The sequence below is a fragment of the Callospermophilus lateralis genome, chromosome 16 (assembly GCF_048772815.1).
Source record: "Callospermophilus lateralis isolate mCalLat2 chromosome 16, mCalLat2.hap1, whole genome shotgun sequence".
Classification (NCBI taxonomy): Eukaryota; Metazoa; Chordata; class Mammalia; order Rodentia; family Sciuridae; genus Callospermophilus; species Callospermophilus lateralis.
Genome location: NC_135320.1, coordinates 27063524 through 27081468, shown reverse-complemented (window position 1 = coordinate 27081468; position 17945 = coordinate 27063524). Strand labels below are relative to the sequence as shown.

The window sequence follows — 17945 nt, the reverse complement described above, 5'->3', positions numbered from 1 at the left end:
ATTATTTAACTATAATACTCTGTCATTTGATCCAGAGTCCTTTCTTTCCTCTAGTAGAGGATCCAGTCTATGATCAGAAAATACTGATCATAGCATAGTCAAAACAGTTTGAAATAATAAGTTTAGAAGACTGATTCCAATCTGCCTTCAAATATTTTTGCCTTTCCCAAGTTTGGAAGGATTTTGTCATGTGCTTTTATAAAAGTCTTATGGTTCTAATATTTACATTTAGATTTGTGGTTGCTATAGCTCCTTTTCTAATTAAATATTTTTCTTTAAATTTTTGAGGCCCTTTATGATAACAAGGACTTTAAAAAGCTAATTCTGTTTTCTCTTATCATTGATTATTTTTTTCTTGATTATTTTGGCAGTAGGAACCTCCAACTAGCTTTCCTAGCCAACATGCCTCCTGTAGAGGAGACAACCTGACATTCTGTCTGCCTATATGAAAGTTAGTATGTCAGACCCTCTTTCAGAATGAGGAATGCTGGTGAGATTCTAAACTGCAGAAGAAACAATTGCCAATTAGTTAGGAAGGAGGAAGGAGCTGTATAAAGAGAAAAATCTTAAAAAGTTTCCTAGGCAAAAGACACAGTTTACAAAGAAAGGAAAAACAGTCGATGATCTGAATTTCTCTTCTGAGGATACTCAAATATAAAATCTTATTTCAGGGTGGAGAGGAGTTGGGTATAAAGTTACATCTGTAAGGATGAGTGTCTAGTTACATCAGTGAAATGGGGTGGGAGGAGTAAAATAAAGAAGTTCAAGTTTAGAAGAACAAAGCCTTAGTGTACATTATAATTCAGCCTTAGTGAAAGAGTTGAGAAATTTCAGCAGAGTGAAATAGGAATTCAAGAAATGGGATGACATGTGGTAATGGCTGTTACACAAGAACAAATCTCGAAGAGGACCTGATAATGCATTTTGAATTAAGACAGGTGTCCATTATTAATAGTGCATCCCAGGACATTTCAACATCTCACTCTGTCTGCTAATTGTCAGTAAGTTCCTTCAAGCCTAACAAACAATATGGGCCCTTTATTAGGAACCATTGACCTGGGTAAAGTGAGGAATCTAAAAAGAATAAAAATTTTGGACAAGCTTTGATTGTATTATAAAGTCTGGGAGAACAAGACTAATCTTGTTTCTGCTGATTCCCTGGCACCTAGAAAACTACCTGGCATATAGTAGGTTTTGAATAGACATCTGTTAAATGACAAATGCTTTGAAGAATTTCTTGCAGGTTAGATATAATTGTAGAATTATTCCTTTATAGATCTAATCACTGTTATTTGTTCATTTAGTTTATAATAAATGCTGTCTGCTGGTTTTTCAATTTGTAGAACTAGACACTAGATTATAAAATATTAATTCTAGTTAGAACAGAATGTTAGGAGATAATGGGAAGGAAAGATTTGAGGAAGGGTAAATATATGAACTTATTTTTCATCTTTCTGAAGGTTACAGGTAACTCTTTAAGGATGATCAAAGATTAGTGCCGTAGGCATATTATTTAAAGTCAGAAATGCTGCTATTTTAACTAAAAACAGTATAGCTTCTAATGGAAGTTGGAAAAGAAGTGGAATATGACATTCATTTTTATAAATTAATCACATACAATGGGAATTGATAAATCCAGAATTTTATGTATTAGTATTATGCTTAAGGTTATGGCAGCCCATCAGAGGAACTTAAATTTTAGAAAGGGTTAGGGAGAGGATAAAATTCCTAATTTATTTTTTTGCTTCCAAAGAATTCTTTGTGTGTACTGGTAAGAAGTTGTAAGGTTCTGAGTGTATTTGTCTAGAAAACATAATATGTAGGGAGTAGAATCTTCTTGTGACTCTTTAGGTAATTCTCATTTTTGTTATCACACTAAATGCATCATGTAGATCCTATTTTTATATCCTTTTCTTTTAAATCCGTGTTAACCAGGAAACAATTTCAGACAAGATTTTTAATTTTAATAGCTCTTTTAATTCTACATAGTTTCAGTTGCCAATTATTTTGAGGTGAATTTTCCAAAAGATGAATTTTCCTAACCTCCCAGACAGAGATGGAATGGAGCCTTACCATAAGTAAAAATAAGCAGGTCAGTGGGCCCGGTGGCACATGCCAGTAATCCCAGAGGTTCAAGTGGAATCCAAGTTTGAGGTCAACTCATGAACATTTTCATGAGGCCCTTAGCAACTTTGTGAGACCCTGTCTCAAAATTAAAAAATGAAAAGGTCTGGGGATGTAGCTCAGTGGTTAAGCACTCCTGGGTTAAATCCCTAGTGTCCGTCCCAACCCAAGTTCATAGTTATAATAAAATCTATTAAACTCTATAGACACTTATATGTATTTTAGTCACATATGCTACTATTATGTTGTGTACTTCCAAAGGCTAAATTTTAGTGCATAATATAATTTTTTTTTAATGCTTGAAATAGCTGATCCTGAGATGAGATGTTAGGTCTGTCTCAAAGTACAAATTTGTATTAACGTATAAGAAATTACTTTGACCATAATTAGACCTATAACAACAGTAAGCATTTTCCTAATAGTTCTACATTATTTTTAATGACATGGGTTGAAGTCTGTTTGATTACCCTTTGATAAACTTTTCTAATGGCTCTAGTTCTCTCTCTGCAGAATAAGTTGATTATGATGATTAACAAACAAGTTCAGTAAATTAAGTCTAACTTATATTACTTATTTAAGTGGATAATTCTCTGGGTTAAAAATATTAGTATTTTTAGTAATCAAGATGATTTTATTACAGTAATACTCTGTTCTAAACTTGGTAAATATTTATGAGCCGAAGTTGGAAGGAGGTGCTTCAATGAACATTTTATTATATTGACTTGTTTTTATGTTTTCTTCAGACAACATGTTAATAGTGGTTTTGTTGTGTTCCAGTACTGATAAGAGAATTTTATAGATTTTTAGTAAGTGAACTACCTGTAGTTTATCAGGTTAGTTGTAGACCTGGGAGAGATAATTTAGGAAATTATCAATAGTTATTAAATTGAGCAGAATTTCAGTTGTTAGCAAATGCATGATGATAAGAAATAAGGAATAGCTATCTTTACCTTTATGTGGGAAAGAAATATTTAAAGTTTTAAGAGGTAATTTGTAGAATTATTTTGTTTAATATTTTATTGAAAACATGTAGTTTTTTAATTTAGAATAAATGTGCCTAAGGAAAAATATTTCATGAAAAGAAAGTTGTAGCTTTTAAACAGAAGATTTGTTCTTTAGTAAGGGAAAAGTTAATCAACTCTACCGGTTCTTTGGAGTAGTTTGTTTATTTTTTTATATGTAAAGATTTCATCTGTATATATTTCACCCTGATCGTATAATAAATATTGATAATGTTAGGGTAGGATGTCCTAGTTCCTTTCCCTGACAGTTCTGAATTTATGCTAATATCGTATGTCAAAAAGGTTTGCTACAGTATGAATAATGCTTGTTCTTTTGTGACCTGTTGTATAAGCTATCTAACAAGTGTAAAATTCAGTGGCCTGAAATACTTTACAGTTTCTTGTGTGTTAGGAATTGGGCCACAGCCTAGTTGGATTCTCAGCTTGAGGGTCTCTATGAGGCTGCAGTCAATCTTAGCTGGGCTTAATTCTCATTTCATGAGCATGCAAAGGATCGGGGAATAGGGCAATAGAGTGAGGTGGCATAGCTAGAGAATAGAAGGCACAGTCTTTTATAACCATATCATAGAGGTGATAATCCTATTTCCTCTGTCAGTTGTGTTGGTTAGCAGCAAATCATTTATTGTGTCCAGCCCTCACTTAGGAGTAGGGATTGATTCTACAACCTGTGAATAAGAGGAGGCAGGGACCATTGGGAGCCATGTTAGAAACTGCCAAAACCCCTTGCCCACCATGTCAGTACCACCTTAGTACTGGGGTTTTAATCCTGGATTTCAAACATTGGGCCTCACCCCCAACTCTTTTTAAAATTTTTATTTTTAGACAGGATAATATCACCAACTTTTCCAAGCTGGTTTTGAACTTTTGATCTCTCGTCTCAGCCTCGTTTGTAGGAGTAGCAGGGATTACAGCTGTGTGCTACCATACCTAGCTTTATAGCTCTCTAATTTCTAAGAGGAAATTGTTTTACTGTCTCCTGGGAGGAAAGTTTGGGTTTATTGAAAGATGTTTCGACTCTAATATCTTATGCATTTGACCAATTCAATATTTCTTTTGCTTTTGAAACACTTTGAGGGAATGAAAGAACCTTTATAGAATCTATAATAAAAGAACTAGGATATATTTAAAAAGCTACTAATGAACAATTCTACTTGTAATAGATAGTCTCGAATATTTAATTTTCATTTTATGGTAAAGAGACCAAAATCTGATATCTAAAAATAGAATTGCAGATGGATTCCTATGCTTGGTTTTAAGACCCTCAGTTACTTGGTCTTTTTATTTTTATTTTTTTTTCCTTTTTAAAATTAATTAAAAAAAATTCTACTAGAACACATCTTGCATTCAGGGAGATAAATAACTTTTATTTTGTAGAACTCAGTCATCTTGGGGAGACAAGTGAATAGTTTGGGTTAGAGAATTTTGTAATTTTCAGTGTCCTTTGTTAAATTTATTGCTAAGTGTTTTGTATTTTTTTTAATGTGTGCCACTATATCCAGCTTCAGTTTTTATTTTCTTAATTACGTGCTGGTAATTCAGGTGCACCACATAATTATAATTATACAGAATCCCCTTTTTAACTATTTTTTAAATGTCCTTGTATCCAGTGATTTGCTGAATTCATTTATTAGTTCTTATAGTTCTAATAGAACATCCTTAGAGTTTTCTACCTAACAATCATGTCATCTGTAGGTTGAGTCTTTTCATATATATATATATTTTTTTTTTTCTTCATGCAATTAAGTAAAAACTCTCAAAATAAGACATAATAAAAATGATTGTGATGAGTTGTATTATTTTATTAAACTAAATCATAAAACATGAATTTATTCCTAACACTTATAGCTGTGATCTTGGTTTCATTGAACCACCTAAAATAACGTTTAATGTTCATCACCATTTTTCTCTATTTGAACTTCTTAATTCTTAATTCTTCCTTTTTTGTAATATACTTTTAATTTATTTGATCTTTGGTTGGCACAAATGAATAATTTGTTAGCATTCTGTATCAATTCTTTTCTCAAACTTGAAAATATTCTTTATTTTATAAACATAAATGTGGGCACTGGAACCTTTTAAAGTTTCCAGTAATGATCATGACTATTATTTTTTCATTAATTTCCACTGAGTTGGTTGTCACCATAAATGTTTGTTTTATTAGTCCAACTCTGCAGTAGTAATGGACAATAATAATGTAGAGCTTTATTACAATGTCAATGTCAATGTAAAACATTTGAAAAGTTGATTTCTGAAAATGACCTCTAGCCCCAAATCATAATCATTGTTCTTTCCCGGGATGACTACGTGGTTGTGAATTTCAAGTGAAGAATTGGTCTGTTTTCTTTGTACTCTTTGTCTTTTGCTTTCTTAATGCAAAAGGAGTTGTTATGTTTTGGGGATAGAGCAAGTTCGAAACTTACCTCAGCATTAAAGTACTTTAAAAGGCTCTGAACACAATGTGGGGCTTTTGAGCAGCTGGGATTTTTATCCGTTACTTACTGCCCTTATTGTATTCTTTGGCATGAATTTTTCCAGTCCTGTCAGCCTCCTATGCAGATTTCATTCTAAGTTATTAATTTTCCTGAAGAATTGAATCTGTTAGATGTTTTAATTTAAATGCTATTTCATCTGTAAATGGTTTTCTTGAAATATACACACTGGCTTTTTCCTTTATTTAATTGGAAAACATAGCCTGACACAGACATTAGGTTTAATTTGGGTATGGAATGTAAGTGATACTTTCACCCTCAAACGATAATTTTGATTTCCTGTGCAAGGGCAGCCATTAAAATAACAATACCCTATTAAATATTTGTTTTTTTCATATTTCTGCAATGGTATTGAGAGTTGCATGCAAATTGTACTTTTCTTTAGTGATCATTTTTTATTTTATTTTGAAATATTAAGACTTACAGCATGTTGCAAAGGTACTATAGGAAGTTTCTACATATACTTATTCACTTTTCCTTAATATTAACATGCATATAATCATGGAGTATTTATTTGAACAAAGAAATAAACAGTGGTTAATACTGTTAGATAAATTACAGACTTTTCCCATATTCCCTATTTTCCTGCTAGTGACCTTTTCTATTTCTCAAGATATGGCCTGGACACCAACATATTTCATTGAATTTTTCCTCAGTTGTCTCCAATCTGTTAACGGTTTTCTGACTTTCATTGTTTCTTATATCTTTCAAGACTACAGAGCAGTGGGGTAAATCCCCAGCGATGCTCCCCCCCCTCCGGCCAAAAAAAAAAGATTACTAAACAGGTGGACTTTAGATTTCAAGAAAACTTTCTGTTTGCTTGGTGTTTTCTCTTGATTAGATGACATTATGGATTTGAGGAAGAATCCCACAGAATTGATGTGCTCATTACTGGTAGTATTAACATTGATTACCTGTTTAAGGTGATGGATGTCCAGTGGATTTCTGCGTTAGAAATGTTCTGATTCCCCCTTTTGTATTCTGTTTCTGGAAGCAAGTCCACTAGGATGTCATACTTAAAACTAGGAAAATCGAATTATCAAAGAATTAGTGAAGTTTGTTGTCTAATTGTTACTCTTTTCATTTGCCCCTTTAATTTATCTACTGAGTTTTTCAATTTGAAAACTAGGTTTCTAAGATACAAATGTATTTTTGTGTTTATTGCATTTGGATCTCAAATGTTTGCTTCTTTTACTGTTTTTGCACGTGTTCACTGTTCTTTCAGCAATTCTATTGTACTATGTTCTCAGTGCTTACCTTCATTTTTATTTTTCTAGATGCCATGGCTTCTTAGATACATGGTTACTTTTCCCTTGTGACTCATTTGTGGCCTCTGGTCTAGTTACTGAAGTATTGCTAATAATGATAAACCTTCAGATGATTAGAAGAAAAGTTATTTAAAGACGAGCTGGTATTCCCTCTTAGGACATTGAAGAAAATCTTCATTTTCTTGCTCTTTCCTGGTTTGAAGCGTAGGGACTATCTGTCAGAAAAATATGAGTTGACAACAACTTCTTGGTTCAATTCCATGGGCCATTTTCTGGTCTTGGTCCTAGGATCTTTGTTGATCTCCAGTGTATTGGGTTGGAGAAGAAACCCTGTACTACCCAGTTTTTTCTTCAGACTTAATAGCCCTAAAATCTCACAGTATGAGTTGTTGAGGTATAGTGCTATTAATGGACAAAGGTTGGGGTGGGGAGGGTTGGAAGGGAAGGATTCTTCTGTTAATCATTTTTATTATTTAAAGAAAAATTCGAATTCTGTAATTAGATATTAGTACCCTATGCACATATATAACTATATGACTGTTGTGATTTTACACATGTACAACCAGAAGAATGAGAAATTATATTCCATTATATATGATGTATCAAAGTGCATTCAACTGTCATGTGTAACTAATTAAAACATTAAAATAAGTAAAAAATACATATTCTGAGAATATAAGAAATATTGAATTCTGTGAATCACTTGATAGTTTGTATCCTAGAATGCCTTTTTAGTTACATTTGAAGTTGATAGTATCACTGATAGCTCATCATTTCTAATTTTTGTATTTCTAGTGATTTGTAACTGATAGTTCTAGGCACATGGACTATATTAGAATTATTAGAGTATTTAATATTAATAGTTTAAGGTATATTCCTACTTTTTGGTAGTATACTTGTAGGATTTGTTTGTCAGAAAGAAATGGACCATAAACTTCTGGAGAACTAATTCTCTTGATAGATGTTTACTATGTCCTGATGACTTCCAAATTTGTATTCCCATTCTAAACCATTGTTATCTCAAAACACATCTAATTATATATTTGACATCTTCATTTATTGTCTCATAAACATTAATATAATTCCTATTTTTTGCCTGCCCCAATCTCCTTTTTTTTTCTTTTTTTTAGAGAATATGTACCATTTTTTCTTTTAGAGATGTTTAGTCTAAAAATCCTGGCCTCATTCTTGATACTACTGTTTATTACCCCTTATCTAATCCATCAGAGTGATGGTTGTCTTGGCTTTCAAAATGTATCATGAGTCCAAGCACTTGTCACTAGCTCTGCCTCTTTTGAAGTTGTTCAGTTTGCCTTATCCTGTTAAATTTATTGGCATATTAGCATTAATAGTATTTTTATATTTGTACTATTATAATTTTTTAAAAAATCAGTGTTTTGGAGATTTTCTATTGTGAGTTACCTGTCAAAGCACCAAGTTTAAGTTTTTGTTCTCTTTATTTTTTTTCTATTTTATTATATTCTGCTGTTATCATATTTTCATTTTTTTCTTTACTTTCTTGAGGTGGATGATGAACTCATCACTTTTTAGCTTTTTTTTTTTTTTTAATTCTACACATGTAAATTTCTAGTGTCTTTTGGAGGACCCATACATTTTTATTGTCGTATTGCTATAAAATTTTTCTGATTTCCATTATGACTTTTTCAAAAGACTTTTAGAAGTGTTTCAAAATTTCCAAATGTGTGTAAGTTGTTTTTGCTCCTAAAATTTATGTCAGAAAATGGGTACACTATGAAACTGACTCTGGCATTTATTGAAATTTGTTTTCTGGCTTAGCATATAGTCACTTCTTATGATACATTGTGTACCTGGATAGAATGTGTACTCTGTAATTATTTGTGCCAGTTTTCTGTATTCTTTGGGTTTAACTTTTTACTTCCTTGTCAGCTTTATCTATTACTAAGAGAAATGTGTTAAATTCTCCTATCATGAATTTGTTTGCTTCTCCTTATAATTCTGACAATGTTAATAGTTTATCAAAAACTGTTTCTTATTCAGTAGCGATCACTTTTATTTCTAAAAATGGCTTCTGTCTTTTAAGACCAGTTTGTGTGATATTGATATGGTTGTCTTAATTTGGTATATGTTATCATATATCTGTATTAATTTTAAGCTTTTTTTTTGTATCCTTGTGTTTTGGGTTTATTATAAGTAATGTGTAATTGAATTTTGAGAAATTCTGAATTGATTTTTTTTTTTTTTACTTTAATTGATAAGTTTATTTTTTTTTTGCTCATAAATATGTAAAAATGTTTACTTTTCCCCTCTTAACCTAGATCTTTTAAACCTCTAATGAGTAACCTTTTTCCTTTTTGTTTTCTTTATTATGTCTTTTACTTGTGCAGTTTCAGGTTATGCATTGTATGTATATATAGATAGATAGATGCATTATAATGCATATGTAATCTATGTATTTTAGTGATTCTATAAAAGTGCATAGTTGATTATAGTTCAAATTGAAACATCGTTTCTAGTTTCCACTTAAATAGCATATGGTTCTCATTGTTAAAACTGATCATTTATGTCCCCCATGTTAAACTTTGTCCAATTTATCCTTAAGTAGAATTCCTTTTTTTCTTTTTTGTATGCTGATGGACCTTTATTTTAATCATTTATTTATCTGTGATGCTGAGATTCGAAACCTAGGTGCCTCACACATCCCAGGCAAGCTCTCTGTCACTGAGCCACAATCTCAGACCCCTTTTTTCTTTTTTTCCTAGTTTTGATTCATCATTTTATGGGACAGAACATAAGCAGTATGCTGTTATCTTCTCTTAATTTTTATATATATATATGAGCTGATTATAGGACATGCTTCAAAAATGTCTCAAGTCTTTTTGTTTTCTTCACTTGAACACTAAACATTCTGTTTCATCAGGCTTGTATAAGAATTTTAGGGCCTTTGTAAAATTAGACTCCAGCTCTTTGTTATACCTCCCAGTTAATATTGTTGAGTTTTTGTTTTTGTGTATCCTTTTGAAACATGACTGCTCTAGCTAGCTCTGTTTTTTTTTTTTTTATAAGTTTTCAAATTTATTGATATAAATAGTTCTTTTTTTTTAAAGAGAGAGAGAGGTAGAGAGAGAGAGAGAGAATTTTAATATTTATTTTTTAGTTATCGGCAGGCACAACATCTTTGTTTGTATGTGGTGCTGAGGATCGAACCCAGGCTGCATGCATGCCAGGCGAGCGTGCTACCGCTTGAGCCACATCCCCAGCCCCTAGCTCTGTTTCCAATATTGTTTTATTCTTTCATTTCAGTGTATCTCACTGATATTTAGGAATCTATGAGATAATTGCATTTTTAGTTGCCATGTAGTAGGACATTTTATTAACTTTCTCCATGAAATATTGCTTTTCAAGTTACATTGATATATTCAGATGAAAAAGAAAGTATCAAAGAACTTAAAGCTTTTTTTTTTTTTTTATCTTTGGAATTTAAAATACAGGGTTTTTTTGCATGGCCACTTGGAAAGACAGTAGAATTTACTATTGAGTGTGTATTACTCATGCAAAAATAAGATGGGAGTAGAAAAAATAAAATGAGAGAATCTTAAAATTTGTTAAACCACTTGTGGTTTTCAAAGTGCTATTATCCTTATAAGGGCCAGCAGTACAGGCTTACCTGTGAACTTGTTAGAAATGCAAATTCACTGGTTCCTCATCCTACCTGTAGGACCTAACTCTTAGTGTTTGTACAAGTCCTCCAGGTGATTTGTCTAGAATTAATAAAAAAAATTTGATTAATTGTGAACATGAAAACATTATTAAGTATTTTTAAAGCAGGAATTGTTATATATCTCAATTGTCATAAGTCAGCAATCAATGGAATGTAACATTTATACTTCTTCATGTGAGAAGTTATACTGAGAATAAGAGTGGAAGAAATTTTGGAATTAAAATTATTTCTAAATTAGTACTGAAATCTTAATGTAATGAACTTTTAATATAGTTCTACCTTTTTTCCAGTCTCTACCTGAGCTAAATTGCTTTCCAGATACTACATCTCACTGTCAAAAATTCATTGTACTCAAAACACATTATTACATTATGTTCTCTTTAAACAAATCCTGTGGGACAGTAGGACTGTGTAGAGTACTTAAACTGCCCTGAAATTGGTCTCTATTTGGACTTTCTAATTTAAAATGTTTTGTGGTAACCATGCTTCTGTGATTATTTGAATTAGTATTTGAAGAACTTTGTATGGAGATGACTTATATTATATGTGCATGTAGTTTAAATGATGAAAATATTTTGTTGTAACTCTTTTTGTTTTTCTTTCAGGAGAGAAATAGAAACAAACAATAACCATATGGAGATGTCCTATTAAAATTACAACACTAATGATGTAGACTTTGGAAATGCCTAATAAGTCAAAGAAGACGTTATTAAAGCTTTTTTTCTGCTTAAGGTGACATCTTTGAACACTTTAACACAAAATTGACTCTTCTTGTAATGGTTTTCATCAGCGCATCTGCCCTTATACTCACACCAAACACACTTGAGAACTGTAACTTCGTCAAGCACTTTCTGTCCTGAAGCTTTTACCAGTATCTGCTGTCTTTTGTAATTATGCATCCTAGCTAAGGCACAGAAGACTGAATGAATGCAAGGATTCATTAACTCTTTGAATTTGTTAAATACTAACAGTTAACCATTAGAAGTGGTTCAATGATGTAAGAGTCACACTGCTTCAACTTTTTCTTTGTTGTAGTTTTTAAATTGTCAATTTTTAGCTATTTCAACAGATTAAAAGCAAAATAATCATGCCATATTTAGTCCTGGAGTTCAAGTCTAAATGTTTATGTGAAAAATTATTGTAGTAAACTTTTAATATGGCAAAGCAACCTTAAGCTCTATTTTAGCCAAATGAAACATAATCTGAAATTATATTAGAACATTTCCCTTGTCTTCAAACTGTTTGGTGTAACAGAATATTGATATGCAGCTTGGTGGATTTCACCAGTTAATGCACATTCTTTTCCCCTCCTTCCCTCAATTATATGTATACTGAGAAATGTGCATTTGTCTGAGGAATTATTTTGTTTGCTACCACTTAATGAATCTCAAAATTTTGAGTAAATGTACCTCAGTCTAATCAGACTTTTTATGACCTTTATAACTACGTTTAAAATCCTTAATTCCTACTTATGGGTGTTTGCGAGCCTGATTGCTATCATGAAGTAAAAATTTATTATTCTAGATATTCACTAGCTAAATAAACATAGTTCTTGTTTAGCAAGCATATACTGTTCCTCAACTCTTTTCTCCAGCTTTTGCAGTGTCCTGGCATCCTTAAAATACTTTGAGAATATGGCCTTGATCCATGAATTAAATCAGTATCTAAGTGAATGTGTTGATGTTTTATTGATCAGATCTATATAAGTGGGAATACAGCATATATCTGGGTATTCTTACAGTTATCTTTTTAACATCTTATTTTTTTCATTAATTACATATCAACATTAATTTTGTATCTTGAAACAAATTGATTTTGTATAATTGAATGTCTCAAGCATCTGTATTAACTGATTTGATGGCATAAGGTTATGAAAATAATGTCCTTCCCCTTATATTATTGTTCCAAAAGGAGAAAGCTATGTAGACTTATATGTTAAGGGTGAAAATAGCAATACAGTAGATTTGAATACCTTGATGTTTTGCATTACTCCATTTATGTTTACATCATGTTTAGAAATGTTTTCATTTACTATGATCTTTGGTCACTTCAACTCAAAAGCCTAGTGACATATTTCTTTGAGGCTTTCATTTATATAATATTTTTTTGTATAATGTTTTCTTAAAATGTACAAATACTGTATTTTTTTTTTTTTCACTCAAATACAGTATTTGTAGAAAACTGTAGCTACTTCACAGTTCTTGGGTAGTCCCAGTGTAGTTATATCAATGTTTACTGAAGGGAACATCAAAATGTTAATGGTATATTTAAAAATAAAGATTTTCTTAAAGGAAAATTGCACCTATTTTACCTTTTTGAGACTAAGCCATGAAATCTTGTAACACGTCTCTTAACTATTTACAATAAAAATTGGCATTTGGGTATAGTCACCACAGCAATGTTCTATGTTTCTAATATTGTATAGGTAAGGCTTGCCAAAGATGATTGTTATCATTTCTGGAGGTTCTATTGGAGAAAACTGTAAAAGGGTGACCTTGTTGGAAGGATCTGAGTCCTCCCCCTGAGGTTCTCTTTTTTTTGGTGCTTTATTAGCAACTCTGGATATTTTTATAAAACTAGTTACATAATAAATGGATTCAAACTTGTTTAATTTATATTAGGTTTCTATTAGCAAATGTCACGGAAACACCCAGCATGTAGGCTGATTGCAATAGACTCAGACATTGTCAAGTGTTGTTTAGAGTCTATGCACGGTGAGGAGTACATCCCAGTGCCTTTAACGTGGATTTCTAATATTAAGTGAAATGGGTGCAGCATTCCTTTGGGAAAAAAATATCAATTGGTAATTTTGTGGTTTTCTCATTTAAGTTTTCCCCAACATACTGACTTTCTCTTTCTCTTGGTCTGCCAGGTCAGTGTATTACAAGATGTTTTTTCTCTAAATGAAATTATTACAGGTTGTCTTGAATGCAACCAAATGAATGTTTCTTCACTGTAGGGACCAAAAAAGAGAATGTGGGCTCTACAAGAGGAAATACCTAATCAAATGTTTGAATAATCATGAATGAAGACATTATTGTCCCAGTAAATTTCTCTCAATGTTTTTCTGAGGTCTGGTTTGAATGTTTCTTTTTAAAGTTATCTTATGTGGGTATTTTCTTTCGAAAGGTATTATAGTTTGTATACTTAACAGTAAGGGGGAAAATGTAACCAAAATTAGTATTCTTTATCTATACATATTGGTACTTGAAGATTCCTTTCAAAAGAAACCCAGCCTTTTTTAAAATTTTAGTACTTAATTCCTCATTTTAACTTAAGTGATCTTTCTAATCCAAAAGCTGTGTTATTTTTTGAGTACAATGCATGGGGGTTAAGCTGATGTTAAAACAGTTTGCAATAAAAAAAAAAGAATCAGCTTAAGTCATTTAATCAAGTGCATTCTGCATCCTTTAAAATTAAGTTTGAGAGATTTAAGAGAATTGTGTTTTCATTAAGTTTTGCATATCTTTTGTTATGCCATGTAAATTCCCTTTTTCGTATGATTAAAGGAAGGTTATGATAAAATGATTAGTTCATTTACATTCACTTGTAGCAATTACTTGAGAATTTGAATTTTGTCGTGTTTGGGTTTGTTCATTCCTGTGAATGATGGTACAGTTAGGTGAGATTTTCTGTTATGGTACCCAAACTCACCATTTGGTCCTCTTTAATCTTTGAGGGTTTCAATAAAAATTGTTCACTCATATCTGTGTTCTTTCCATTTTATCTTTATAAATATGTGTTGCCTGCTTAAAAAAAAAACAATTTTGCTTACTCTAGTATGAGTTTCTCTATTGATATATCCTTCAAGTACAGATAGATTATGTCATTCATTTTAGTTGGCTATTTAGATTAAGTGGGAAAATTAAGATAAGATAGCATTTTATCCTAATCTTTGTCTACTCCTATTCAATTACATGTTCTTAATAAAACAAAACAACAACAACAACAAACCTTAGAGCAATACACTGTTAGAAAATTATTTCTTGGGACCAAGAGTAGGAGATTATAGTTATTAGACAGCTGGTGCCACTTTTTCCTTTATCTCCATAAAAATAAATGGGTCTTCTCTCTTTTGCTCTAATTCTCTATTTGTTCTGATGGAGGAATTAAAGAATTTAAATTTGTATTATCAAAACCTCCACCATGCGGCCAGCGCATTGGTTTCATTAATGAGGTTCTTGGCATAAAAGTTAACTAGTGAGATCGAAATAAACACACAGACTCAGTTACCTTTTTCTATGACCAGGTTCCAGACGGCTCCCCTCTCTGGTTCCCACGTCTAACTGTCCGGTAGGGCAGCAAGGATTACTCAAGGCTAGCAGGAGAGAGAGCGAGCAAGCACTCCAGGGAGTAGCCTTTTATTGGGGAACAAGAAATTCAGGGGAGAATTCCATCCAATGAAGGTTGAAGGGGGGCCGCACTCCAAGATCAGGGTCAGTGATTGGGCCCCCGGGGTCAGTGGTCAGTCACACCCCACACGGACAGGCCCTCTCATCAGGAGAGGGCCAGGAAAGCTCCAACACAGCCAGAACGCCTCAGACCCAAACCGGGAGTCGCCCAGTCACGTGTGAGAATGGCTCCCCACAAAACCCAGCTGTAATCAAACAACACTGCTGACTTAGACTAGGGCACAAAGAAATACCCCAAGTGCCCCCACAATGCAGCATAGTCAGAAATTTTTTTACTGGTTATCTCCCTGAAGGGAAAATTTACATTTCATTAGCATACTTAGGAATTGAGGCCAGGTATTCATAGTTGGGACCTCAATTCTTACTATTGCTTTATGATAGTGGATTTCTAATTCTAGTCTAGAAACTAAATACTCTTCCAGTTTAGTGACCTATTCAACATTATCTATGCTTTCTTATAATGCATAATCTTGATATGTGTTGTTTACTCACATGGTGTAGTAATTATTTTGTCACATGTGTATAGTAGTGGCAGCTTACAAATAGTGCACCAAATATATGCACCCTGTGATTTTAGTTACCTGTATAACATTGACTAATGAAAAATGTTTTCATAAAAGTTTATATGCAAGGAAGATAGAAGAGTTTACAGCATTGATTGGTTCCCTACCCCTTCCTATCACTCCCACTTGTCTCTTCACAGAGCACAAAATTTTTTTTAGATTATTAAAATGTTATTTTGAAATGTAAGGTTTTCTCCCCTTTCTTGAGGAGCAAACACAGGACTTCATGCATGCTTAGTGAGTACTCTTGATATATATACCTAGCCTTAACATTGGGCTTTCAATTTTTTTTTCTTTTTAATTTTTTTTTTTTTCACTGTTGAAAATCTATTCCAGGGACTCCAAAAGGTTAGACAAGTAAGTATTCCACTACTGAGGTACCTCAGCCGAAATATTGCATTTTTAAGAGAGATCTGTAATCAGAAGTGAATTGTCGGTTTGGACATCTTAGAAATGGAGGACTTAGTTATGTCTAACTGGAAGATTGAGCAAATCATTTATTTTGTTAGTGTCCTTAAGAAAATAGGGAGGTAAAATGTATCTAAGATTCTTTGCAGTTCTGAGATTTTTGTAATCTATGATTTTGATAGTTTTGTAGACTATGAGATATTCTAGCAATGGCAAATGTTTGTTCCTTTGAAAGTAAGTTTGGAAATCAATTTTGAGTTTTAGCAATCACTCTTTGAAGTAGAATGTGTGTCCCAAAGAAATCCCAAGTTTTTTCTTCTGCCATTTCATATTATCATATTTTTAAAATAGGCTTTATTTTTTAGAACAGTTTTACAGAAAAGTTGGAAAGATTTAAACTCCCCATATTCTTTAAATTTTTCTTTTTTTTAGTTGTTGGACACATTAAAACCTTTATTTTTATGTGATGCTGAGGATTGAACCCGTGTCTCATACATGCTAGGCTAGCACTCTACCACTGAGCTACAACCCCAGCCAAAGCTCTCCTATTCTTAATATCTCATACCAATATTGATTTCTTATCAGTAACTAAAATGCGTATCTTTAGATTTTTTTCTGTTTTACCTAATATCTTTTTCTGGTCCAGCATCCAATCAAGGATACCATATCACTTTCAGTTGTCATGTCTCCTTGATTTTGTCTTGGTTTTAATGGTTTCTTGCGCTTGTTTTTGATGAGGTGTATGGTCAAATACTTAAAAGAATGCTCCTCCTTTGGCATTTGGCTGGTGTTATTCTTAAACTTAGATGGGTTATAAGCTTTAGAGAGAAAGACTACATAGCCCATTTTTATCATGCATTAAAGAGACAACTACCAACATTGTCTGGCCATTGATACTACCTTGAGCCTCTTTGAGGTAATGTTTGCCAGCTTCCTTCATTGTAAAGTTTCTCTCCTCCCCCCCCCCCCGCTGTTTCCATACTCTATTCTTAACAGCCCATGTTTGAGAAGGGAATAATGCTGTCTCATCACTGTATTTTTTTTTAAAGAGAGAATTTTTTTAATTTTCAGTTTTCGATGGACACAACATCTTTTATTTTATGTGGTGTTGAGGATCGAAACCAGCGCCCCGTGCATACAGGCGAGCGTGTTACTGCTTGAAGCCACATCCCCAGCCCAACCAATCCTGTATTTTTAAAAGGGAAATATAGAAATCTTTTATTATTTATTCATATCCCAGCTGGCTCTGAGCCAATACTTTTTTTTTTTTTTTTTGCTTTTAGAAACATCTCCCTTCAATTTTCCCTTGATTTTCAACAGAATATTGGATCCTGGAGGAATTTTAATGACAACTCATACCTACTTTTTGAATTATTTCCAATTGTGTGTATAGAGTAGCAATGATCCTAAAAAAAGAGATTGGAAATGTAGTAGCTAAGCTTTAGTTCATGGGAAAAAATCTGGAGCTTATGTGTATAGGTAGAAACTAATAATCATCCAGATTTGATTGTGGGAGAAAAACCTGAGGTAGGAGGTATACATTATGTTATGGTTAAATTGATGCATTCCTTTAACAAGTATTTATTTTTAAATAGAGTAGCATCTGGGTTTTCAAGGAATTTTTTTTAATGTATTATTTTTGGTTGAAAGTAATTGTATATATTTATGGGATACAGTGTGACATATCAGTATCTGTATACAATGTATAATAATCACACAAAAATAGTTGGCCTATAACCTCAGACTTGCCATTTTGTGTTGAGGTGTTCAAAATATAGCAATATCCACTTGACAGTTATCTTGCTGTGTTATATAAGACATCAGAAGATTATTACTATTCAATTACAGCCCTGTGCCCATTAAGTATTCTCTCCCTCCTTTGTCTGCCCTACAGTCTTCCCAGGATTCAGTAACCACTGTTTATTATCTACTTCTTTTGAGATCAACTTTTGAGCTTCC

General features: G+C 32.5%; 1 protein-coding gene across 3 annotated transcripts in view; it reads left to right on the top strand.

Moving 5' to 3' along the window:
• Ythdf3 (YTH N6-methyladenosine RNA binding protein F3) overlaps nt 1–14307 on the top strand; it is a 36232-nt gene extending 21925 nt beyond the window's left edge. For all 3 annotated transcript variants that reach the window (XM_076835595.1, XM_076835593.1, XM_076835594.1), the window contains one exon: nt 11209–14307. In XM_076835595.1, the coding sequence (XP_076691710.1) occupies nt 11209–11232 (24 nt within the window). In that variant the 3' untranslated portion in view covers nt 11233–14307. The remainder of the gene's footprint in view (nt 1–11208) is intronic.
• The last annotated feature ends 3638 nt before the right edge of the window (nt 14308–17945 follow it).